The sequence below is a fragment of the Pleurodeles waltl genome, chromosome 7 (assembly GCF_031143425.1).
Source record: "Pleurodeles waltl isolate 20211129_DDA chromosome 7, aPleWal1.hap1.20221129, whole genome shotgun sequence".
NCBI lineage: Eukaryota > Metazoa > Chordata > Amphibia > Caudata > Salamandridae > Pleurodeles > Pleurodeles waltl.
Window position 1 is genome coordinate 1,117,260,911 of NC_090446.1, and position 26,598 is coordinate 1,117,287,508.

A 26,598-nucleotide genomic window follows, 5' to 3' on the forward strand; every position below is an offset into this window, starting at 1 on the left:
ATCAAGCAATAGCGAGGCTTAAATAACATCAAGATGACAACAGAGCCCACACAAATCAAACAACTGTGGAGTCAAGGAAATGCATTATCTGGCAAGAGGTTTTCAGGTCTGACACACAGATGGCCAGCTACATCAGCACCAACATTAGCTCTTCACAGAAATTAATGCTGCTCATGGTATCCAATACACTACTCCTCAATATCCATCTGGCTAAGAGCCATCAAACTATGTCATCAACATGTCTCGGGTGTGATTAATCAATGGAATCATTATTTCACATTGTGCTTTTAAAGCAGAAACTACCACCAAGCCCCTAAAAGATTTATATGAACTCTGATAGAGAGCTCCAGTTTTAGGAATACCAAATCAGCAATTATCTATTTTCTAATGGAGTCCTTCGAGGAAGCACCCTTGCGCACCTGTACCTTCCTACAGTAAGCACAACACTTGCAAAGGAAAAAATGAAAGGAGTACAAATTATCTAACGACATACAAGTACTCACACCATGCAGACCTTCATACTAATGCAAACCTCTAGCCAAGACGATAACTTTGAACTCCGCAAATCATCACCTAACATGTCAGCCCAGAATGAACCCAGGGCTAGCCTACCCTGCAGACAATCCAGCCCCATTCAATTATCTCCACACCCTAACAAACTATAATCCACCTAGTACACACATTCTTCAAAAGGTACCGAACAGCTCTGTAGGTGCAACCGACCCCCATCAATGTTAACACCCTCCCTGTACCAAGCTCTCACTAGCTTGGGCCCTCTCTTACCTTTTGTTATTCACATGAGCTTCAATTGTCATATCTTATGGATTGTAAACAAACTTCTTTTTAAAACAAAAACAAAAAAACTTGGTTCCACAAAAGGCCAGCGGCTGGCAGGCTTAATAAATTTGAAACTAGACCATCTCATTCAACATCCAGTAGCCTTGCATGTGACTTATTCGTGCCTATACAATTTATCTGCCTGCATAGCCTCTCGGTTCTTTCCTTCTATACCCACACATTCTAAGTCAATAACTCTCTCTCTCTCTGTCATTTCTCCATATGTGCAATACTAGGCCTCTCCTTCTGCATACTTTATTTCATCACATTGCTTGCACCCAACCATGTCACTGTTTCTGTTTCGCCCTCATTCTGGTGACTGGTACCTGCATTCACTTTCTCCTGCTTGCACATTTCTCTTGTATCCCATGCGTACTCTACCTCTGTCTGCGCCTGCTCTATAACCAACCAGCTCAGCACACATTCAATGCCATCTAATCTGCTTAATTCATGCACAGCTGCCCTTGTGTATAACACCTTTATTTTACCTGTTTATTGCCCTTTCTATCTCCCAGCCCATGCCCTCATTCCTTGTGCCCACTTCACCCCATTTATGTTCTGTTCTTTGTTTGTCCTTTTTCACCAATATATGCCAATGTCTCACCCCGTGCCCTCTCCATTTACTAAAGAGGTACCTTCACCGTTTTTTGTTTCTTGGAACAATACATTACACAATGCTCTGAAATCCCGGTGTCTTTAATGCAGTTAAACTACGGTCTAAACATATTTACCCACAAAACAGAAAACATTACATCAGAAGCAATGTAGATGTCAGTACTTTGATTTCCGAATGAAATAAGCAGGACGAAATTACCCTTGCCTACAATAGTGTTGTGATGCCTGCTGTACCTGTTAGTATTTATATACCAGTAACCCCAGAGTTTACAGCATGCATTAGCAAATTTTGCAGCAACAAAAAATGAAATGTAATCAAAACATTACAATACTGGGAGCTGCATTGAAGAGAAAAAGTCACTCAGCGTTAATAATGGCTGGTATGAGGCTCCTGCTCCAACGTTCCAGTGTTTACCTTTCTGTTGCGCCCTTCTTAATAATCTTAAATGCAGTATGTGGTTTCAATCTTCTGGCAGTTTGTGCTGGAAACAAGAGTGAAACCCATCTTGGAAAGCTATACATTTTTTAAAAGAAGACAAAATTCAGAATTCAGCAAGTGGTCATTTGTGTGGATACTTCAAGGTTTTTCAAAAGAAACTAACTGCTGAAATTAAAAAAATGAAAATGAGTAGGAAAAAGCAGCCAGTTGTGGCAACATTTTCAAATGTAACTTCTTTTCATGATGGCAGATTTACAAAAGCAATAAAATGTTATGTCTGACAGACTCTTCTGGTCATGGCATTTATAGGGTTTGTAGGTTCACCAAAAACACACACTACCCAGAGCCAAAAACTGAGCTGCATCTTACAAGGTTTTTCCGTTCTGTACCGACTATATAAACCCTCAGGATTTTGTGCCATCAAAATAGAACTTTCATGGCACAAAGTTGCATTTTGTGCAGCAATATCGCCTTGTTTTCTTTTACCAATAATTCTTAGTTTATTGTACTTTTGAGAGGCCAAAACCTCATTGTTTCCTGCTTTTTACCTGTCCAGCCATCAACCTTCTCTGATATTCACTTCCTCTGCCACCACCCTCACACCATCATGTTCCTTTGCCATCACTGTTATGTCATCATCCTCTTCTGCCGGGAACCTCTTCTGCCACCAGCCTCCCCATTCTCTGCCATCACCTCACTCCGATCATTATCCCACTCCGTCCTCAAGTCCCTTTTAATTATTTCAATGCTGAATCTTTTTGCACATTTTGTGGTTGCCGATCTCATCCTAAATGCAGGCTGTCTTACACTCTGCAATGCATTTTTAATCTGTGGCAGTCCATGCTTTTTTTTTTTTTTTTAAAGAATAAATGCCACAGCCCATTCTTTTGTTCAGAAGCTTGGGGCTGGTGCTATGAAAGGTAAGGGTGCTGAATAACAAAGGCTGCATACTCCTGATTTCCCTCATACAACTTTAATCTACCTAAGACACTGCCCCTCCCATACCTCACTCTTGCAGGATTTGTTTTTTAAATGATCTGGATTGAAAGTGTAGCTGTCACCAAACAATTATGCGAGCATTTCTGGACAGGGGCTTTGACTCCGCCCACATGTTGGGAGTCAGCAGTACATGTTTGTATTAGACAGAAGTTGCATGCTTGTACAAAAAAGTGCTTGCACTCCAGAGAGCTGTGATCATTTTGTTTAATTATTTATTTAGCTGTTTGAGTTTGAACTTTAAGTGGCACACTGTAATGCTGAAGAAAGTGTTTTAGAAAACTAATCATTAATGCTGTTAATCTCCGGCAGCAGCAGAGATAGGACAGGGCAGTCATTAACCTACATGGATCTTTAGATCTGGCATGAAAGTGCAACTGTCACCTGACCTTTAAAACACACCAATATTATTCTACAGTTCTTTCCTTCCACAAAAATACATAGCTATTCCCATGCTATCTACTTCTAATGCTTCACATTACCATACAATAGTGGTTCTCAATTTTTTGACTTATGTGGACCCCAATTTATCATTATTGAAACCTGGGGACCCACACTGAATCATTATTAGAATATGGAGACTACCCCCCCCCCCTCCTCACCGAGTCATTACTGGAAGCCAGGGACCCCGGCCTCAACCCTGTTGATGATTTGAACAGCAAAGCAATACTGAAACAAATACAGAAACAAGCATTCCATCCAACACATACACAAGTGATAACACATTACAAATAAAAAAAATTGTAGGAAGGTTGAAGCTTTTCTAAATTAAATTGAAGCCACACATTGCCCATTCTATATTCTGTTTGATGCACCTGCACTGCTCCCACAAATCAATCTAATCAATCTAGGATACTAATTTAGGCCCTCATTACAAGTTTGGCGGTCTTTTGGCAAGACTGCCACGCTGGCAGCTGCCAAAAGACCACCAGTGATGGCAGTATCTTGACCGCTGTATTATGAGTCACAAACTGAAGACTGCCCAAATACAGCTACAAATCTGACCCCACCAGGCCGACCGTGGGCGGGAGAAAGACGGACCCACCACCAGCCCTGCCACACCTACAACATCCCGTCCTCCATATTACGACCCACAAATCAGCAGAGGTCATTGCACAGCAGAAAACCATTGGTGGTGAGAACCGACCCGCACAAAAGATCACGACAACCCAACACCACACGGGACAGTATGAATATCCCACACCTGACACACATACCCACACTACACACACCACTATGAAACCCACAACCCACAATCCTTTGCAACTACTACCGCACACAGAGATACAGACAGCAGGTAAATACACGTATTTAGCACTTTCACACTATGGGCACACCTACACATCTCACACAGTACACAACACACACATCACAACACACCTGCACACCTAAATAATCACCCCACACCCACCATCAATCCCCAAACAGCACACCCTTGTGCACAACACTCCCCCAAACCACTACACCACCACTATGTCCCCACAAAAGCACCCACACTTCACTGATGAAGAGTTGAGTTATGGTTGATGAAATCGCCAGGGTAGAGCCACAACTGTTTGGAGCACAGGTCCAGCAAACATCCATTGCCAGGAAAATGGAGTTATGGCAGAGGATAGTTGACAGGGTCAACTCAGTGGGCACCCATCCATGCACAAGGGAGGACATAAGGAAGAGGCGAAACGACGTTAGGGGGAAGGTGCATTCTATGGCATCACATCATGAGATTGCGATTAACAAGACTGGCGGTGGGCCCCCACCTCCTCCCCCTACGTTCACATCGTGGAAGGAGAAGGTCTCAGACATACTGCATCTGGAGGGCCTGACTGGAATCATCTAAGGACTCGACACTGGTAAGTAAACAACACTCCACAGGCACCAACCACTTCTGGACAGCATGCGTCCACACCACCCTATCACTCCCCAATCCACCCCATCTTACACTTCTGCCCCCCCCCCCTTAAACACCACATGCCCTTCCCCTGCATGCAACACATCCCGACTCCCACTAACCCCAAACAGTCCCTCCCTAGTGCAGGGATACCAATCACAATGCCAAGCACCACAACTCCCACAATGCATCACTCCCTACACATCAAAAGATGACAGTCCAACTTTACAGTGGAACACCTGCATGGAAAACCATAGCACATGCAACACCAACTGGATGCTTCAACTGCGTTCCACTACATGACAATGACAGCAATGCCATCCGCTATCCCCAACCCTCAATGGAACATTGAAACAATGTCACAAGCCGTCACCATTAAACAATGTCTGCAGTGCTGCATGTGTCATCGCCATCACTGGGAAGCAAGTCAAGCTACTCCATGCATCAGATGACGGTACATCTCCACAATGTGACTCTCTCCCTTACCATCAACAGGTACCCCTGCCACTCTGAAGAGGATGCCAGAGACAGACAGCCCTCCCAGGATGAAGGCCTCAGTGGATGTCCTGGACACTGACGACTTGCCTGGCCCATCTGGGACAACTGGTCAGTCCACCACCACCAGCCCCACCGTGGACACATCGGAGTCCGCCACCGCAGTGGCTACAACACAACAGTCAACCCTTCATCCCCAAACCTGTGTCCCAAGGACTGTTCAATCAGCTGTTCCCCACAGTACAGGGACCAGAGTCAAGCCCACACACCCAAGACGAAGAAGGTCCTAGTTTAACTGGGAGTGGGCACCTGTGGCCCAAGGGATGTGGCACCCAAGGCAAACGACTGGCCAGTAAGCTATCTCCCAAGTCCTGAGAGCATACCACCAAGCATCCCAGGACAAGATAGGCCAGATCCTGGCAATCTTGCAGGAGAACCAGAGGTTGCAGAGGGAATACCACCAGGCGGCCATGCAGCAGTGGCAGATCCTCAATGCCACTGGCCTCCATTGCAGGGGTACTTAAGGAACTCACCACCATCCTGCGTGCATCCTCCACCCACGAGTAAGCCCCTTCCACTAGCCATATTCCAACCCAGACCTCCACTTCTGCAGCAGCTAGTAAATGGAGGTCCTGTCAGAGGACCCGCAGACCACCAGCACCCCTCTCTCTGTAACTGAGGAACCCACATGCAAGCGAGGTCGACCATCCAGACATCCTGCAGGACCTGATGCCAAGAGCAAAACCATTGCCAGGAAGTGACCCTCTTTTGAATTGTCTCCCTTGTGTGACACTGACACACCCTGTTGACTGTCCACTGTCATGTCTTCATTTTCCCATGGCCCTTTAGATACTGGACCTGGACTACCTACATCTGGGACAACTACTCAGATGTATACACCCACCATGAGCCAACTCATCGCTCATTTCACCGGTGAAACACCTTTGAGCACAGCTACTGGCTTTGTGTCTTTATTTAAACAAGTACGGTTTTCTGTTGTACATGTCATGACAGTCAACCCATTGTCCTGCAAAAGTCTGTAAGATTGACAGAAGAGGTTGCAAAATGCAGGAAGGATGATAGAAAAGCAGACATCTTCTGGAGACATGTGACAAGGGAGCCACCCGGTAAAGCAGGAACTAGAGTTACACCACACAATTGGCCTGCAAATAGATCAAGACAGGGACAACTATCACAATAGGAGTCCATGTTGGGCACTCAACACACATGTAGTACATAGGAGTCAATGTTGGGCACTCAACACGCATGCAGTACAAAGTAAAGCTCCCTTGTGTGATTTGGCAAGTGGAATCTCACAACATATTTCCATGGCAGATCCACATTCTCTAGACATCCATACCCAATGGTCCTTCCCTCACAGCTGACAAAACTCAGCTAAAGACATATTTCACAGTGAGTAAAAGTTAGTTTACATATTCTACCATTGTGGACTGTGAGGATAAGTAGCAATACTGATGACACCACTATGTCTGGCACTTCAATTGCAGTTGACATGGCAGTACAAGGAAAGTCCAATACGGACAATGCTTTGCAGATGTGATGCTACACAACAGAAGAGTAACAATAGTACTGACATTTGAACAGTAACACCTCCCCTGATGGGCAATATGCGCCACCCCACAAAACACACCCAGAGGGATAGCTGCACTCAACACCTTCACTGTTGACACACACCAGGAGGAGCTATGTCACAAAGCAGGCAGGAGTACACGTCACATACAAAACGGTTTACACATACCTGTTTCTCATTGGAAGTATTGGTGGATCATCTCTCCTCTAGAGTCAGTTGCATCCTCATCATCTGCCTCCTCATCAGTTTCTATGTCACCATCATCAGCCACTGGTCCAGCTGCCTTTCTACATCCAGTAATGGGAAGTGACATCTCAGGGCCAGATTGTGTAGCGTGCAGTAGGCAACAACGATCTGGCAGACTTTAAGTGGACTGTAGCGCAGGGCACCTCCGGAGATGTGTAGACACCGGAATCTGGCCTTCAGCAGCCCAAACGTCCTCTCAATGACACGCTTCGTCCTGCCGTGGGCATCATTGAAACGGTTTTCATCATCTGTAGTTGGATATCTCACAGGTGTCAGCAGCCAGGAAAGGTTAAGATAGCCAGAGTCACCTGTGTGCACAATAGGTTGAACCCATCTCAATACTGGTAGAGAGAAAGGGAAGAATGTGAAGAGATTTAGGATTACAGGGGGACACATACTATTAGATACTTACCGATGAGCCAGGCACTGTCCCTCTGTAGTTGTGCCATCATGTGTGGCATGTTGCTGAGTACTTCGCTGTAACTTGGGAGATATATATTGGTCAGCATGACACATCAACTGGACATTAATTGAGTAAATGTTTTTCCGGTTCCTGTACATTTTTTTTCATTTCTCCTGGGAGGAACCACGGCAATGTGGGTGCCATCTATGGCCCCTATCACATGAGGGATATGTGCCAACAGTGGACAAATCCACACATTGGGTGAACCTGATGTGGCTGGGCAGGTGTTTGAGTAAAGCACACAGTACATCCTTCAACACAAGACTGAACATCGGCTGTGACATCCCAGCTGCCAAGCCCACTGTCATCCGGAACGACCCTTAGGCAAGGAAGTGGAGCACTGACAACAGCTGTACTGTGGGAGGGATGGCATGGGGATAACGTATGGCAGGCAACTGGTCCAGCTCCAAATGGGTACACAGCTCCATGATGGTCTGACGGTTCAGACGATACGTCTGTATGACGTGTCGCTCTTCCCGGGTAGCAAGGTCGACTAGGGGCCGGTACACAGGGGCATGTCTCATTCTCACAATTGCACGATATCTGGGAATAGGAGAGAGGATAAGGAAAACGTTGATGTCTTGAATGTGTAGACATAGTCAATCTATGCACTAGTCTCTATATTTCATTCATGACGAACCTAAAATTCACCTGCAATTCACTAACTACATGTAAAATGGCAACTGCCTGTCCTGCATGCACAGGACAGATGGAAGTGACCTCATTCCACAGGCGTTAGTCATCACGGCGGAAGGCGGTCTCAACCGCTGTGCAACTCCTCATTGGATAACATTGTTGTCTATGGGAGACTGGGGCCAATGGTGATCACCACCGGGTGTGATAGTCATGTACGCAGCAGCCATGACCGCCATTTTCTGTATCATAGCTCACTTGACTCCTGACACTCGGGCAAGCATGACCTCCACTGATTGAGCTGCTGTGTACCCTCTCTAGGAGCCAGAATGCCACGTCCTGCAGGAGACAGGGTCCCAGCCTTCATCCAGGAGGAGCTGGAGAAGCTTGTGGACAGGATCCTACCCCTGTATGGACAGTTGTATGGGGCGCCAGAGTAGCAGGTGAGTTTTATGTCACAAGTTGAGAGGCATTGGGACGTGGCAGACTGAGTGGATGCATGGAGATGGGTGAGGAGTTGGAGCGTTAGTCACGTGAAGACATGTTAGTGTGGCCATGAGATGTGTATCATATGTGATGTCTGCTGCTGTCCCTCTGATGCCCCTCTACATGACTTTGTCCTTCTGTATGTCACCCATGCAGGTGAGTGCCCATCAGAAGAAGGGGATTTGGCATGCCATCGGCAGGCAAGTGCGGACCTTGGGATCTATAGCCAGTGAAGCACCCACTGGAGAAAGCAGTGGGAGGACCTGAGACGCTGGGCACGTAAGACCGCAAAGGCCCAGCTGGGGACGTCCTCCCAACAAGGGAGGGGTGCCCGTCGGATCCTGACCCCCCCTATTGGCCCGCACTTTGGCGGTGGCTTACCTTGAGGTGGATGGGCACTTGAGGGGAGCACAGTAGCCACGAGGCGGTAAGTACACACTCACATCTCGATAATGTAATGCTTGTATGGCTTTGGGTAACCTACTAGTGGAAAGATGTAGCGTAGATCAGTGGTAGATGGACACTGACTATCAGTATCAGCCAGCCTAGCAGGATTGGTATCAAAGATGTGTGTCTATACAATGCAGACAGTAACTTATGAGGGCATTTAGTTCCAATTTGGAATTCGTGTGGTCACCCTTAAAGCTTGAGAGGTCCGCTCCTACCATCAGCATCAGTATACCGGAGGTGTCAGGGCATTGCCATCAGTATCAGACTACCACTGTGACAGAAGTAAATAGTGAGTCCTCAATCAGCTGCCTGGTACTGTATGTGCAGATAGGCACAGTGGGAGCAGATGTTACTGTGCAAATTGTTAATGGATTAGTGGGCATGCTACCTATCCATGCAGGTTTCTGTTGAGTAAGGAGTACAGGATATGTCAATATAAACGACCATGATAATGTGCCATGTACAGGGCAAGTGTGACTAGTAAGACCCTCATCAAGTACATGAGTGCAAGTGTTCCCACATCAGCATTGCTGTAGTTTCCTCCATGGTTTCCTACTATTGTTGCATGTATATGCGAAGGCATGGCCTGCCATGGCATAGCAGCAGATAATGATGTGGTTACTCTGTATGAACGTTGGGTTGGTATTGACCCATTCCACCCTGTCTTTCTCTCCCACCGCCCCTCCTCTATCTTTATGTGCATCAGCGTCATCAGGCAAAGGAGAAGGGGCACCGGCGAGAGTGGAAGCTGCAGCCCACGAGACCCAGGAGGCTGATACCAGCAGGGCAGAGGGGACCAGTGGGACAGAGGGCGAGGGGAGTGCCACGGGAGAGACAGGATTGACGACAACACTTTCAGATTCCTCCTCCGATGGACGCTCCCTGAAGGTGGTGGACCCATCTGGGACAATGCCAGCACCATCCTTGTCCGCCATCCCCCCTTACCAGCACCGCCCTCCCTGTAGCTCCCCACCCAGTTGCCCGTGCCTGCTCACCCAGGAGGGTGGGCATCTCCTTTTCCGCAGGCACCTCTTCCCCTGCCCCAGTCAGCCCTGCTGCCCTCAATGAGGAGGCTATTGGCCTCCAGAGGCCCATCTCTGTGGGGAAGTCAATCACCGTGAATGGCATCCAGGGACTGGCATCTCAGATGCAGTAGTCCAATGTCTACCTGGAAGGCATTCACGGGGCCCTGGCTGCCCTGCAGAGATCCTTTCTGGCTCTGGCCTCCTCATTGACAGCAGCCAGTGTCCCTTCTTCTTCCGTCACCCACTCCAGCTACCTGTCCCCAATCCCACAACCCTCTCCCCACACCCACCCAAGGCTCACTTTCAGACCAACATGCATCCACACCAACAGACACGGTTGGCAAGGACAAATATAAGCACCACAAAAGCCACCACTGCGATGCACACACACAACAGACACAACAACATCCACTCCCTCCACGGACTGCCCCGCCACCCCTCCCCTCACAGATACTACACCACTCAAACCTGCAGTCACCACATCATCACTCCCAGATCCTGACACAAGTACCCTCATTCCCACTGTCACCAAAATGTATCACTCTTCATGCATGTACTCCTTGTTGCAATCATGCATTCATTCATGCACTCATTTATGAGTTTTTTATTCACTCTTCCACCCACAATCCTATGTACAGACACCAAAAAAAAAAAAAAAAAAACAATGGTTTGCCGTTAGTAGTGTGAAAGTAGATTTTGTTTTAATAAATATGTATGCTTAACATTATGAACATTTCTACACTAAAACGAAAACACCGCACTTGAGAGAAGTGTATTTTCCTGAGCTTGACTCATCTAGTCCGAAATTAAGCCTAACTTCCATCTTGGATTTCAACACAACCATGTTCTGTAGTGTTTTCATTTCATTCCTCTCTTCACCACACATCACCAAAATGTGCACTATGAAATGCTCTGTACTGAAATGCTGTTCTCGAAGAAACCCAAAGAAAGGCTTTAGCTACATTAAAGGCTCTTGTGAATTATCCCATATTAGATAGTACAACTGGAGATGAGCTGGTTTTTATTACTCCCTGACTTTACATTTGAAATATTATGATTTGAGTTAATGTCACTATTTTGCTGCATTTGATTGAGCACTAATCTAATTCCCTCTATTGATTATTATGCATATTGATTAACACAGGATCAGAATACCTGAACAGCCCCATACACTTTCATTAACCCACCAGACAACTATGCCTTGCCTCACTCTCAATCATACACATTCCCCACATCTGCAAAAGAAAAACTAGTGGTTGTTAATTCTCTTACATCGCACGGAAGACAAAGAATGACTTCCCTCAACACATCAGAGCCTCCTCCTCATTTCTTGAGTTCTGCAAGGTGTTGGAGACCTGGCTCTTCGTACAAGCACCTAGAGGACCACAGACCTAAACAACTGCCCAAGCGCCTGGAAACTCTTGTAGGTGCTTAGTGCACTATGCAAATCAATATATAATAACACAACATACCATAACTATTTTCCAAAGGATTTATTTATGCCCTTAAAATGTTAATTATTTCAGTTGTGTTTGGGTGCCACTTAGGGACACATTGCCTCATGTAGTATTGAAGTTTAAAAGCGTCTCCGATCCTCCGTAAGTATTTTATTTTGATGATCTAAAACAATAGTGGGAACAGTAGCCAAACATATCGGCTTTGCTAATGCTTGGTAATATTACTATGTTTAACACTTTAAAGACAATTCCCAGTATGATGTTGGGGAATTATTGAAGCCTGTCAATCTTTGAATGATATAATGCCCAGGGAAAAAGAGGACACAATGAGAACATAATAGGGGAGCAAAGTACTACAGTAAAAGGTATGTTGAAACAAGGACCAGGAAAGGTAGGAAGACATAGAAATTGATGGGTTAACATGGGAGTCCTCTAGAATTCACATCATACCTGTGCTCAGAGAGCTGCTTTGCTGATGTGAAGCCAGACTGTGCCACCAGCCTCACAAATTGTTCTCTTGATGTTCAGGTCTCTCGCCTCTAAGTATCCTCTTCATGTGATCTTGTTTTTGTTTCTATAAATGGTCATGTGATTGTGTTATCCCATTTCCTCACTGAACTTGTTGCTCAATCTCCCAATGGAAATGTCTTTGTGTGTTATTTAAATAACATAAAATCAGGCCAACTTTCAGGTTCCTATTGAGGTGGCAAGGACCCAAAATAACCTCACTCATCCCTTTCCTTTGCCAATATGAAAAAATAGACTAAGGAATGGGACAGTGATCCAACTGGCTATTTTCAGAAAAACAAATCGGCACTTTTGCTTCCCAGGTAAAGAACATTTTAAGAGAGGAACAGAATAACCACCTCAGGACAAATTGAATAAAATAGGCTTTCAAACCGACTGATCTCACATTATATGTTCCTAGTACACTATGATTGTTAAGTCAAAAGCCAAGACAATCCTACTCCTCTACAGGACCACTTTTAGGATCACAGTTACTTCCAAGATTTACCCTCTTGCATTTAATCACGCTGAAATTATTCAGGTGTACGCTTAACTTTCTGGTTTCTCACTCCCAGGATTGGAATGTGACTATTCAATGTTCATGCCTTTTTTCTAGCAAACTCTGCTTTACAACCGTTCTATATGTTTACATCACGACTGTCAGACAGTTTGAGTTAATAATGGGCTCTCCTCTCTTCCTAGAAGCCTAAATAGTGCAACACAAGGTTAAGCACCATTGGAAACTTCAGCTTGATCATCAAATTGTGCCAGAGAGTTCAAAGAATAACTTAAAGTCAATTTGCCACAGAGAGTAGCCTGAAACATGAGTGTACAGGATCTACAAACCTAGGTATGTGCTGCCTGGTATTTACTCACCCTCAGAAGATCTATTGGAGACAGAAGGATACGAGCGATATCCAGAGCCACATTCCCCTGTCCCAGAATCACAGCCGTCTCACTGGTCAGGTCAGGATCCAGCTGCCAATGCAAGAAAAATAATTAAAAAATCACAGATTCCTAAAACATATTCAATATATGTGCTCACAATGTGAGTCATGGACCCTAAACATGCAGGTGCCTGCCACATTTCTCTTACTAGATGATGCTACCTTTAGTGGGTTCTTTCATGTCTAAACAATGCTCTTCTCCACCAGTAGTTCCAGTTACCATATTTTCGCATGCTGGTAACAGGTACAAATCTTCTTCAATGTACCCATGAGTCGCAGCTCTTTTCTGACCCATCAATGCCCTAAAATATCTTGTCATGAAGTGGGAAACCATTGATAAACTGTAAGATACGTTGGCCTTCCAGACACAAACAGGGATCATTATGCAAGAGGGAGGATTACAGATCCTAGAATATACAGAGGTTTTCCCATTTAACTTTTTCACTACTCTGGGAGCTCCTGCTCTGGTCACTGGCGTCCTCCAATATGTATTACCAAGGCCTTTGTTACTTGTCTGTTAAGGAGCTGGCAGAACTGAATTCTATGTCAAGATTCCGACTTCTATTATGCCTCTCTTTAGCTGTGCTTCTCAACCAGCCACAAAGCGAATACTTTAAACCTCTCACAACAAAACTACATCTCCCACGAGCTTTACAATAAACATAAACACCATATCATCTAATAGAAATAATCCCATACTTAATAGCCCTCAAAGGGACCTCCCGTCCTGTTTTCTATACTGATCGGCCAGTGAGTTAAGTGTCATGTCCACTCAAAAGGTGTGCACAGCCCCATACGGGTCGCTCTCTGGCTAGTTCTTCTCCAGGGGTAAGCAACATGCGTTTAAGGTGGTTGTTAGATGAAGCTCAAGTTCTACATCTAGAAAGAAGACAACTATTTAAGGCATTTCGTGTTTAGAAGAGAAAAAAAAGGCAACGTTAGGTCCGCAATGCCCCACAGTGATTTCTGGCAAACAAAGAGAATTGTTAAACCTAATGGGTATCAGAGAACTGCTATAAAGATGGACTGAATATAGTTCAGTACTCACAAGTATAGTTATTGATCCAAAGGCAAGAGAGGAATAGATATTCAGCATGGCACAGAGAACAGAATTAGTGCAGAAATACAAAGATGTATTACATAATTTCAAGGAAGGAGAGTAACAAGGATGTGAGTCTCCATCAACTGAAAGCTTTAAGAGAGTCTTGGAAGCCTTTGTAGACAACATGGTATGCTATGTAGTCTCAGAGGATATGGAACATATTAAGGAGACATTGGTAAGGCTATCTATGTTTATTTACTGCCAGAAGAGCGTCCCAAAAGGCAGAAACCCAGGTTAGATCAAAGAACTAAGAAGACTATTGATAAAGACGGATGAAAGGGGCTTGATTCTCATAACACTAAGCCACCCAAAGGGTCCTTTAGTTAGAAGCTTAAGAAACAGCTTAAGAGAGTGTGAGAAGCCACACGGTCGACAGATAGAGAGCTGAAAGCAAGCCCAACAACTGAAAAGAATCCCTTTGGTGTTCTACAAAGATGGAAAGGATTCCTATTAAAGATCAACTGAAAGCTAGGAGATGTAGCAATGAACAAGACAAGAGTAATCGCCCAAGGTAAACTGTTTCGGGACCTATTTATAATGGAGGCGATCAGATTTATACACATCTATACTGATGTGGCTGGATGCAGATCGAGTAGGCTGCACGGTCCACGAGCTCCTGGGGGGCCAGTGCATGTCTAAAACCATCCTGACAAATATGTGACCTTCACAGCCCCTAAAAAGTACGGGCAGCCCTCACTGTGTGGTGACTGGGACAGCTCTTGTCTGCTGCAGAGCTCTGGGGGCCACTGGACACCACCAAATGATCTGGCCCAGGCCCCAATAGAATGCAAGTTGGCGGCTTTGGCTGCAGAGGGCCACCAAGAGGGAGCCTAGGATGTTGCAGGGCCCTCGTTACCTGCTCGGGCCATGGGGACCAGCCTGGGGGCTCATTTGTTCGCTGCCGACCCCCCCCCCCCCTCGCAGCCTGGGGGGCCCCACACATGTGGCAAATCAGGACCGTGAGGTAACTGAGCAGCCCTGGACTTACTGACTGTGCCTGAGAACCCAAGTTGGCAGCTGTGATTGTGAAGGGCGAGGAGACTAGGACACCACTGGGCCCTCTTTACCTAACTGGAGCTGTGGTGCCTGTCTGTGGGCCAGTACAGTTGCTGCTGCCCCGTCTCCCGCCTGGGGGTCCCAACCATGCGATGAATCAGGGCCTTTGGAGCGGCCACGCAGAACGTGGCTCGCTGGCCTGGCGGGCAAGCTTTAATTTGGACCTCCCTGACTACCTGATCCTCGCTCGTACAGCTGGTGGAGATGAGGCGTGGCAGCGCTCACCAGCCCTGGAGGTGAAACGGCCCAGTACATCAACCACCGCCGTAGGGGGGACAGCGGGGGATGCAGCTCCTCCCGACCAAGGCCGAGTGTTGCTGGAGGGTAGCCTCGCTGTGTATATGACTTGATTGCGGGACTTTACTAAAGAGGGGAGCATCCAGACTAGCCAGGTATCAGACAATGCTGTGCCTGTCACCTGCTGTCCTGCCTGCCCTGATTTACTGGTGTAGCTTGGGACCTTTGGCCTGCAGTGAGGAGGAGTTCCTGTCCCGCCTGATGAGGTGTGTGAGCACTGTGCATAAAAAAGGCTGTTCCAGCGAGCAGCCCTGGGGGCGCACCGTTGGGGATGGGAGGGAGAGGCTGGCCTGGTTTGTAGTGGGTACCAGAGGTACTTACACCTTATACCAGGTCCAGTGAACCAAATTACTGAAATGTAGAAAGTGTTTCTAGTAGCTTAGGCTTTCTAAGGGTAGCTGTAGCAGAGCAGCCAAGGCTGAACCAGGAGACATGCAAAGCTCTTGCAATACCACTATAGTTATACAGTGCTTATACACAATAAAAGACAATACTCAGTGTTACCAAAAATAAATGTATTTTATTTTAGTGACACAAGGCCAAAAATGTCTTAGAGGCAATACTCCCTCTGGAGGTACGAATTATGCACAATATATACACTAGAAACCCAAATCAGGTAAGTACACAGTCAGAAAATAGTGAAAAACAGTGAAAAACACAATTGATTGCAATGGGCCTAGGGACAACACAAACCATATACTAAAATAGTGGAATGTGAAAATCGGATTCCCCCCTAGGCAAGTGTAGTGTGTAGAGGGGCGCTGGGAGTGTAAGAAAACACCAAAGGTAAGTAAAGTACCCCACCCCAGAGTCCAGAAAAATAGGTGTAAAGTACAGCAAGTTTCCTCAGGACACACTACAAGTCATGATGAAGGATTCTGCAAGAACTAAACAAGACTGCAAGAAACCAACAATGGATTCCTGGACCTGAAGACCTGTGGAAAGAGGAGACCAAGTCCAGAAGACGATGAAGAGTCCAGGAAAAACAGGAGCCCCTGCCAACCTGGAAGAAGGTGCAAAAGTGGATTCTCCAGTTGGAAGAAAAGTACAGAGGATAGCTGCGGGTTCCTGCTTGGTGCAGAAGATGTCCCACATCGAGTTGTTGGATGCAAGCAGTTTGTGTCTCTGGATTCCGCCAACAAGCTTTGGTTTGTGCCAAAGCGCGGTTTGCGTCAAAGAGGGGCTGCCCGGGCCCAGGAAAGACCTGGGGGTCCCAATTTGGACTGAGGAGACAGAGGGATCTCTTGGCACTCTAGAGAGCCCTCAGAAGATCAAGCAGCACCCACAGGAGTCCCAGGACACGGGGACAAAGAAGGTGCAAAATATGGTTGTTGCAGCACTACACAGAAGGTTCCCACGCCGCCGGAGAATAACTCAGCGAGTTGTGCACCGCAGGATGGAGTGCTGGGGACATGGGCTACGCTGTTCACAGAGAATTTTTGGAAGAAGTGCACAGAAGCCCAAGGAGCTGCAGAAGTGCACAGGAGTACTGTCGCTGCACGGTGAGGCAAGCTCTTACCTCCACCAAAGTTAGACAGTTGGACCTCCGGACAGTCAGGATCACTTCGGTCCACCACCTGTGTTCCAGGGATCACGCGCGTCGACAGGAGAGGAGTCCCAGAGAACTGATCATTGTCGCAGAGAGGTGCCTGTCGAAGCAGGGAAGTGACACCGTCCCTCCACGGGAGATTCCTCTGGTTCTTCTGGTGCAGGATGAAGACAAAGTCCTCAGTGAGTGCACAGCTTGGAAACTGTTGCTGTTGCTGGCTGGAGCAGATGTTGCAGGTCAATGTAGCCTTCCTGGATACTCTGGTGCAGTTACATCGGTTCCTGGAGAAGTCTGCGGTTGATCCGACGGTCAGAAGCTGAAGCAGGGGATGCAGAGGAGTCCTGGAGGAGTCTTGCAAACTGAATCTGATGAGACACCCACAAGAGAGACCATAAATAGCCCTGGGAGGGGGATTGGCTACCTATCCAGGTATGCAACTATCAGGAGGGGTCTCTGACGTCACCTGCTGGCACTGGCCACTCAGAGGTCTCCAGAGGGTCCACACACCTTGGAATCCAAGATGGCTAACGCCAGGGACACTCTGGAGGAACTTTGGGCACCACCCCTGGGGTGGTGATGGACAGGGGAGTGGTCACTCCACTTTCCTTTGTCCAGCTTTGTGCCAGATCAGGGACTGGGGGTCCCTGAACTGGTGTAGACTGGATTATGCAAGGAGGGCACCATTTGTGCCCTTCAAAGCATTTCCAGAGGCTCTAGGAGGATACCCCTGTAACGCCTAGTTCCAAAGGGAGATGGTGTAACACCCCTCTCCTAAAGGAAATGCATTGTTCTGCCTTCCTGGGATTGAGCTGCTCAATCCCCAGGAGGGCAGAAACCTCTCTGTGAGGTGGCAGCAGCTGGGGCTGCAGTGGAAACCTCAGATAGCTGGTTTGGCAGTACTGGGGGGCTATGGTGGGGCCCCCAGGGTGCATAGAATTTGTTTGGAGTGCCCTCACACACAGTAACTTTGCACCTAGCCTTCAGTAAATGAAGGTGAGCCATATAGGTGACTTATACGTTATATGGGGCCGTGAAAATGGCTTTGAAATAGTGCGTGCACTATTTCACTCAGGCTGCAGTGGCAGTCCTGAAGAAAGGTTTGTATGAGCTCCTTATGGGTGGCAAAAGAAATGCTGCAGCCCATAAGGATCTCCTGGAACCTCAGTGCCTTGGGCACCTAGCTACCATATACTAGGGACTTATAAGGGGGGTCCAGTATGCCAATTGGAATTGGTATTGGTATTTGGAGTCACTAAACTATAGTGACAAATTTGGTAAGTAGAGAGAGCATGAGCACTGGAGTTCTGGTTAGCAGAACTTCAGTGATACATTCAAGCATACTGACAACACACATAGGCCACAAACTATGAGCACTGTTGTCCTGGTTAGCAGGATCCCAGTGAGACAGGCAAAACACACTGACAAGCAGATAGAAATTGAGAGTAACATGCCAAGAAAGATGGTACTGTCCTACATGGGGGTGGGGAGGGGTAGGGGAGATATGCTCCAGTGGTACGCTGAACTTGAGTAATGACTCACAATACTTCCTACCGCTGCCCCCACTGTGCTTTTACTAGGGCCATTACGATCTGCATTGCCACTGACAAATGTTTTGTTGGGGTGTGGTCGCTACTTGGACTGACAATCTCTGGATCTCTTTGGAGGACCCGGGAGACTCCTTGCAGCACTGCCAACTACAGTGCCCCGACCAGTGCCATTCTGTGGCCACCTTTGCTTCGGTCTACTCAGCGGCACCTATCCCCATGACAGTTATGGGGCGCAATACGAAACTAGGCGGCGTGGCAGGGCTCATCCCAACTGTTCCATCAGTCAATAACCAGGATAATGGATCCTCTGACACCCCAACGGGTTTCTCTGAAGCTACTTTGGACTCTATCCTCCTCGCCATAACTGATACTAGGGAGTCCTTGGAACATAACATTGACTTGAGCGTCCTTCACAATGACCAGCAAAAGCTCACGGAGAGGCTTACCACTGCGGAGAGCACGCTAGGAGTAAAGCAGAAAACAATTGGTACCTTCCAAGATGGTTTAACAGATGTCACTGGGAGGCTTTGACTTCTGGAGTACCATGCAGAGGGTAGAGCTCAACAAAACAACACCCGAGTGGTTAGCCTACTGGAGCAGAGTGAGGGATTGGATATGGTCTCCTCTTTGGAGAACTGGTTGAGAGACAATGTGGCACCAGAGGGCCTTTCCCCCTCTATGTACTGGAACATGACCAGAGGGAGCCGGTGAAACTCTCCCCCCCTTTCGCGGGGTCGCCACTGGTTGCGAGATTACTGCATTTTCGAGACAGAGACCACATCCTGCGATAATGTAGAAAAAAGAAAATGTTCCTGTTAAAAAAAAAAAAAATCAGAGGATTGTACAAAAACAATGGGCCTCCTTCCTTGACGCCAAAGAACACCTTTGCCTAATTGGAGGTAAAGTACACCATGATCTTCCTTGCAAATCTGAAGATCATTACTGACAAAGAGTGTGAGTTACCATTGATTACCCTGGGATCTATAGATGAACTGGACGAAGTCCATTCTGGTGCTACTATACTGCTCTAATGTGCTGATTCTGGTACCCTGTGTCCTTGACTGCTGCCCCTGGTTGTGACTCCATACCGATGAACTGTTGGAGGAAAAGCAGCAGAAATTCCCTGTGAGTAACAGACTTGTTGTCCTTCTTATGCTGGGTGCTGCAAGGGAAAGCTGAGGGCTCTGCTCGATGCAGAAGGCCTTACACCCCACAAAAGTTCCTTGTGTAACTGGTCCACAAATTCTTGATTGTTTTCTTGGATTTGCCTGGGAGGGTGGGATGTTTTTATGCTTGTTTCAAGCTCAGCCCGTGTGCACCGATTCTGAAACACTGTTGATGCATTGGAGGCAGGGGGCACACTTGGGCCGCCCTGTTGAGGAAGACCTGCTTTCATATTCTACTCTTAAGGCCCTGATGGCAAATGCCAGTGCGGGATATAAAATCCTAAGTTGGAATGACCAGGGGCTTTACATTACGGCAAAGAAGTATAGGATTCAAGCTTAAAGCATAGGGGAATCCACATTGCTATGCTTCAAGAAACTTACCTCACCTCATTTGAGGGTGCTGCTCTCCATAAAAGGTGGGGGTAAACTTTTCTACACCACATACTCTGCCTTTGCCAGGAGCGCGCTTATATGGGTTCATCCAGGGGTACCATTCAAGGTAGTGGAACAACAAATAGACAAAAAATGCAGATTTTGATCATTAGCAGACGACTGGGGGAAGAGACATTACACTAGTTAATTTGTATGCTACTAACACTGATGATGCCCAGTTCTTAGACAAACCCTCCAGTGTAGTAGCTCAGTACATGGCCCACCCTATCCTCCTTGGTGGGGACTTTAACTGCATCGCAGAAGAACTATTAGACCAGTAGCACCCCCTTTGAGAGATTCCCCTGTATCCCCCTTGGCAATTAAATTCAGAGCATGGATGTCACACTCGGGGCTCTTCGATGCTTTGAGGCATTTGTACCCAGCAGACAGGGACTACTCCTCCTAATCCTCCCTATACAACCTACACATATGTATCAACTTGTTTCTCAGCACACCACCTCTGCAATCCTTGATGACACAAGTTGAATCTCTAGCAAGAACCATATCTGATCATAATCCACTACTACTGACACTTGCCCGGGGGTTGCAAAAGCCCAGAATCCCATCATGGCACCTTAAGTATGAACACTTAGAGGACCCGGCTTTCAATCTACCATTGGGGAGAGGATCAGACAATACAATACTTTGAGGAAAATGATCACATAACCTCCTCAGTGCTGACAGAATGGGAAGCCTTCAAAGTTGTGATAAGGGGCCAAAGCATAGAACACTCTGGTGGATTGCGTAAAATGCTTGTCACTGAGGTTGTCACATAGGGGCCCCTGCTTTGTCAACTGGAGCAAGATAGGTATGATGACCCTGCTCAGCAACAACCACTCTTGGAAGCCTGCAGAACTTCTAGAAAAGATCCAATGTTTTGATAAAAAAGTATACATGTCCAGGGCACACGGAGAATACAATAAATCGGGGACACAACTAGCCTGGCTAGCAAACTCTTCCAAAAAGGGATCTGTGATCATAGAGTTGGAAGATGAACTGGCTATTAGACTGAACCAGCAATCTGATATTAAAAAGCTGTTTCAGAAATATTATTCTGCACTATGCACACATCGGGAGCAAACTGCATCCAAACCCACGTTTCAATATCCGGAGCAATTCCCCTGCCCTCCCTTACCCCAGAGACAACAGCACACCTAGGGGTGTACACCACCATAGAGGAAATAAAGGCTGCTTTCCCTGCCATGGTGCTAGGCAAGGTATGAGAATCAGATGGCCTGCCAGTGGAGTACTACTTTGCATACAGTGAAGTCCTAACATCTGGACTGCTTAAAGTATTTAAATCGGTGAAGGATGCTCGCTCATTACCTCCTACAACTAGGGAGGTGATGATTGTTCCACTGCACAAGCAGGGGCAACCGACCAAGGCTGTTGCGGCATATAGGCCCTTGTCAATGTTGACTGTTGACCATAAAATTCTGGATATTACCCACAAAAATCTTGCCCTGTATGCATAGCATTATTCAAACAGATCAGACAGGTTTCATACCGGACGCAACATGGCCCTAAAGCTGGGGGGTTACAGAGCTTTTTCTACTTTACAGCGTTTGAACCCAGAAGCAGTAGTTATGTCTGTGGATATAAAGAAAGCTTCTGACAGCTTGTATTGGGAGTATCTCCATGCTGCGATGGGGAAAATGGGCCAGTGAACAGGTTTTATTAACTGGACACAGCTGTTGTATAGCTCTCTTGTGGCACGGGTGAAAACAGGGGAACTAACATCTACGGCCTATGATGTGGGGCGTGGCATGAGGCAGGGGTGTCCCTTATCCCCCTCCTTTTTGCCATCGAGAGGAACCTCTGGCATGTAAGGCTAGACAAGGGTCGCACTACACTGGCATAACTGCTCTAGGGGCCACCCATCACATCGCACTCTATGCCGATGATATGTTGGTAAAAAGAGTGGAGATCACTGGTGCATCATGTCTATTAGACAACTTCGGTACAGCATCGAGATTACGGGTGAATTAGAACAAAACCTGCCTTTTCCCTTTACAACCCATGGATGACGTTGTCGTGGACCCTGGTGGTCCTAGGTGGAAGCATTACTCGTTTCAGTATCTGGGAGTTCGCCTCTATAGGAGCGAAACTGACATCCTGGACTGCAATATAGGAAGGGCGATTACAGCTCTGTGGACCTCTGTGGAGTTCTGAAAGTCCCTTCCATTATCTGTAATGGGAAATTTCGCAATGGAGAAAAACAGTAGCCTTTCCCAGGCTCTTCTATTATTTTGCTACTCTCCATATAGTTATCCCCAAGAGTACATTTAGGGAAATTAGGGCCAGATGTAGCAAAATCCGTTTTTGCGACTTGCAAATTGCGAGTCTGAGCGACTCGCAACTTGCAAGTCGCAAAAACGGATGCAGAAAGGTGTCTCAGACACCTTCTGCGACTCGCTATGGGGTCGCAAAGACCCACCTCATCACTATTCATGAGGTGGGTCGCATTTTGCAACCCCATAGCGAGTCCCTGCACTCACAGGGATGGTGGCCTGCTGTAGTCAGCAGACCTCCATGTCTGTGACTGCTTTGTAAATAAAGCAGTTTTTTTTTTCATTTTGCAGCCAGTTTTCCTTAAAGGAAAACGAGTTGCAAAATGAAACAAATACCGAAACCATTTGGTTTCGTTTTTTTCAGAGTAGGCAGTGGTCCATAGGATCACTGCCTGCTCTGAAAAAATATTTTTGTCGACATTCACAAAGGGGAAGGGGTCCCATGGGGACCCCTTCCCTTTTGCGAATGAGTTACCACCAGTGTGACACTGGTGGTAACTGCGAGTTGGTTTGCGACCGCATTCGCGGTCACAAAGCAACTCTGAATTGCGATGCGAGTCGCAAATAGGAAGGGAACACCCCTTCCTATTTGCGAGTCGCATTCACAAATTGCGAGTCGGTACTGACTCGTAATTTGTGAATGAGCATCGTAAAAGGCTTTTTGCATGGCGCAAACTGCGATTTTCGCAGTTTGCACCATGCAAAAAGCTTTCTACATCTGGCCCCTAATACCTTACTGATTGCGCTAATATGGAAAAAAGGGGAGCTGCAGAGTGGTGCTCTCAAACATCCAGAGCTCTACCTCGGATGATGGCCTTGCGACTCCCCACTTCAAATCCTACTATTTGGCAGCTCAAATGCATTGGGTGACAAGATGGGTGGGAGCTGGAGTTCGGAATGAACTGATGGTTGGAGCAGATACGCCCTTGCTCTGGTGGCTATCCCAATTATTGCTGGATTCTAAAAAACTAAGATCCAAACCTCTGAACTTACTGCTTTTGGCAAGGCACTGCTGGCTGTGCTGTCTCCAGAAAACAAACACCGTGACCCCCCCCCCCCCCACTCTCCTGCTTAGCTGGCGCTCAACCTTCCTGCCGGCTGAGGTGCGCCCCTGACTGGCGGATTGGGCAAAAATTGGCACTGCGATGCTCGGTGACCTCTACTCTAGGGGGGCAGTTACAAACCTTTGAAGAGTTACGGTTCATAAATGGCCTGCCACCAGGTCAATTTTTGCTTTATGGAACTTTGTCAGTAACGATCCATAGAACCTGGGGAGAGGTTCAATCTGAACCCAAAACACACCTGGGTTGCCACATCATTTGTATGACGTCTGGTAAGTAAAAAGGCTATTGTGCCTTCATAACGCCCTACAGAGGGATGCAATTACTCTTGTCCATGCCTTGAAAGACTAATGGTCGATGGAACTTGCGGCTACACTGACAGATGGGGACTGAGCGAGGATGCTCTCTACCAACCCCCGAGTATCGAGGAACACCCGTTTTAAATTGGTACACATCTATTACCTACATAGGGAATATCTCACACCGGGTAAGTTAAACCAATATTTCCCCACTACTCAGGCAACATGCCCTCAATGTGGCACAGCAGGCACAGAACTGATACACATGGTGTAGGATTGCCACAGCTTACCAAATTCTGGACCGAGGTGTTGACCAGCCAAACGAAAGGTGACATCTAAATTTGTGGCACTAACATTGGCTAAAAGGCAGATAAGTATGCACTGGAAGAATAGTCAGGCTCGGAAGGTGGCAAAATGGAGCAACAATTTGAAGAGGTGGATAGAGTACGGGAGTTTGACCACTATGCAAGATGCCAAAAGGGGGAGGGTACTGGTGGAAACAGCCAGAGCATGGTAGGGATTATTAGACTGCGTCAGGCAGGAGAACCATTAAAACCACAAAAGCGTACACATGTCCTAACTGGCTCACCATCAATACCCCAGGGTTGCATACGTTTCCCTGAACACATGGACTACCTGTCTTACCACTGTCCCAGTAACACTTCTGTTTGACATCTCTGCACGACTTACCTCTTCCACTTTAGAGTGCTTCCCCCTCTGAAGCTGAGTTTTACATGCTGTAGTTGAAATGTATACTCTTCTGTAGAGCTCCTACTGTGTGGTGTTTGGGCTGGGCTTGGAGGTGGGTGGGTTGGGATTGTTAGGTTTAACTAGTGCACTAGTGATAATTATAACATAGTGCTTGTCTGAGTTATTCATAGATTGGCAATATCACGAGTGCTTTGCAGTGGCCTTCATGCGATCCTTCCTGCAGATACTGTGTAATAATAACCTTGCTGCTTGTGTTGCACTCGTCATAGGCCCTGTACTGCACTTTCCTCATTGACCTGTTGCTATTGTTCTAGAAATACCAATAAAATAGGTGTAAAAAGATCTATACTACCCTGGATTAGGTACAATTATCACTGAAGAGAGTACATGGCAATTCGTTTTTCTGCAAGTCTGACAGAGGAGGTTGCAGCTCGATCAGCTGTGGTTCATCAAGACATAGGGCTCAACAGTTCTGTGGTAACCACCCAAGTCGCATGACATGACAGACGGTAACCATTTCAGTTTTTCCTGGAAAGAGATAGAGCTGGCCATGTTAGGCCCATGAAAGGGAGTCAGAGACAACCCGCAAATACGTACATAGGTGAGCAGAGATCATGCTAGCGAATAAAAACTAAGGGACAGGTTAGCTTCCTTTATAAGCAACTGATGAAGTATTTCACAGGGCATTTGTATGTTGGATTGGATTTTACTCAGGAACCACAACAATGAGACATCTGATCTTTAAAGTATTTACCAGATATGCAGCGGATCTCTCCGATATTGTTAGACAAGGGGACTACCATGAAAAAAATGTTAATTCAGCATTTTCTGGGCAATCTGTTGCAAAATAGAGCACACTGATGATGTATCCAGCAAGTAGCATAAATAATCAGTGGTTAGTTTATTGCCACTTTAAGATGGTGGAGATTCATCTCCTTGAGACTGGACGGTACATCTACATATGACTGATGAAGTTTTCAGATTAGTACTGTCAAATGTACATGGGAGGTTACTGCATTTTCAATGCAAAGGACAAAGTTGTGAGTTCTCCTAGCCTGCAATTTAATTTGTCTTTCATCCCTTGGTGCTTCACAAAGCCAATAACAGCATTTCTGCGATTCAGGGAATAAGCATGCTTATTTACCTGGACAATATGCTGTTCATGGCACACAACAACAAGATGGTACAGAAGCACATCTCAATTGCACACAATTTTTTGATATTCTAAACTTTAACATAGCTTCACTTCTAGCCCAATCGAAAGTACCTGAGAAAACATTAAAACTGTAAAGGGAAAAGAAAGGTGTTTAATCAGAAACAAATTTCACAAAGGAATCTGGCCAGGATAGTGGGCCACTTGTCAGTGCCAATTCAGAAGAGATTTCCTGGGCCGTGCACTATCCGGCCTTGCAGAGAATTAAAGTTTTAGATGTAAGGAGGTGTCTAGCATATGCAGACCTAGTCGTAAGGTCAGAGGAAGGTAAGGCAGAGGTAAGATGGTGGTTGACGCACACAGAGGCCTGGAATAGTTGTGCATTGTTCAGCATGAGCCAGAAATGGTAGTGGATTCATATGCCAACCATGTAGACACATTGCAGCAATGAGTCAACATGAGGCAATTGTCTGAATAGGAGATGGAAGTTCATATTTACTGTTTGGAGTTATTGGCAAGTTCTTTAGCAGTAAAAACATTCATAAAGGAAGAGCGCAATGTTGTATCCTATTGAGAATGGATACCAGGTCCGCAATGAGATAATTCAATCATTCATCAGGACTTTATCACCTGAAATCAGTGATGGCAGAGTATTGGTGGGGAATCAGCAATGAGGTGCTGAATTAGGTGTCAAGGAACTTTGTCAACCCAAGCAATTGGACATTCGGTGCAGCTCTGGTGCAGAGTATTGGGAACAGATGGGATCACTACTGTATACGTTTGTTTGCTTCAATGCTAATATATCAGCTGGAGCAATTTTTCAGTTGCAGACCCGATCGAAAGCGCTCATGATGGGCAC

At 46.5% G+C, this 26,598-nt stretch overlaps 1 protein-coding gene across 1 annotated transcript in view; it reads right to left on the bottom strand.

Annotated features, from left to right (window-relative positions):
* FDXR (ferredoxin reductase) overlaps positions 1 to 26,598 on the bottom strand; it is a 197,760-nt gene that overhangs the window by 125,553 nt on the left and 45,609 nt on the right. Inside the window, exon 6 of the mRNA XM_069200092.1 lies at positions 13,005 to 13,106. Within this exon, the coding sequence (XP_069056193.1) occupies positions 13,005 to 13,106 (102 nt within the window). The remainder of the gene's footprint in view (positions 1 to 13,004; positions 13,107 to 26,598) is intronic.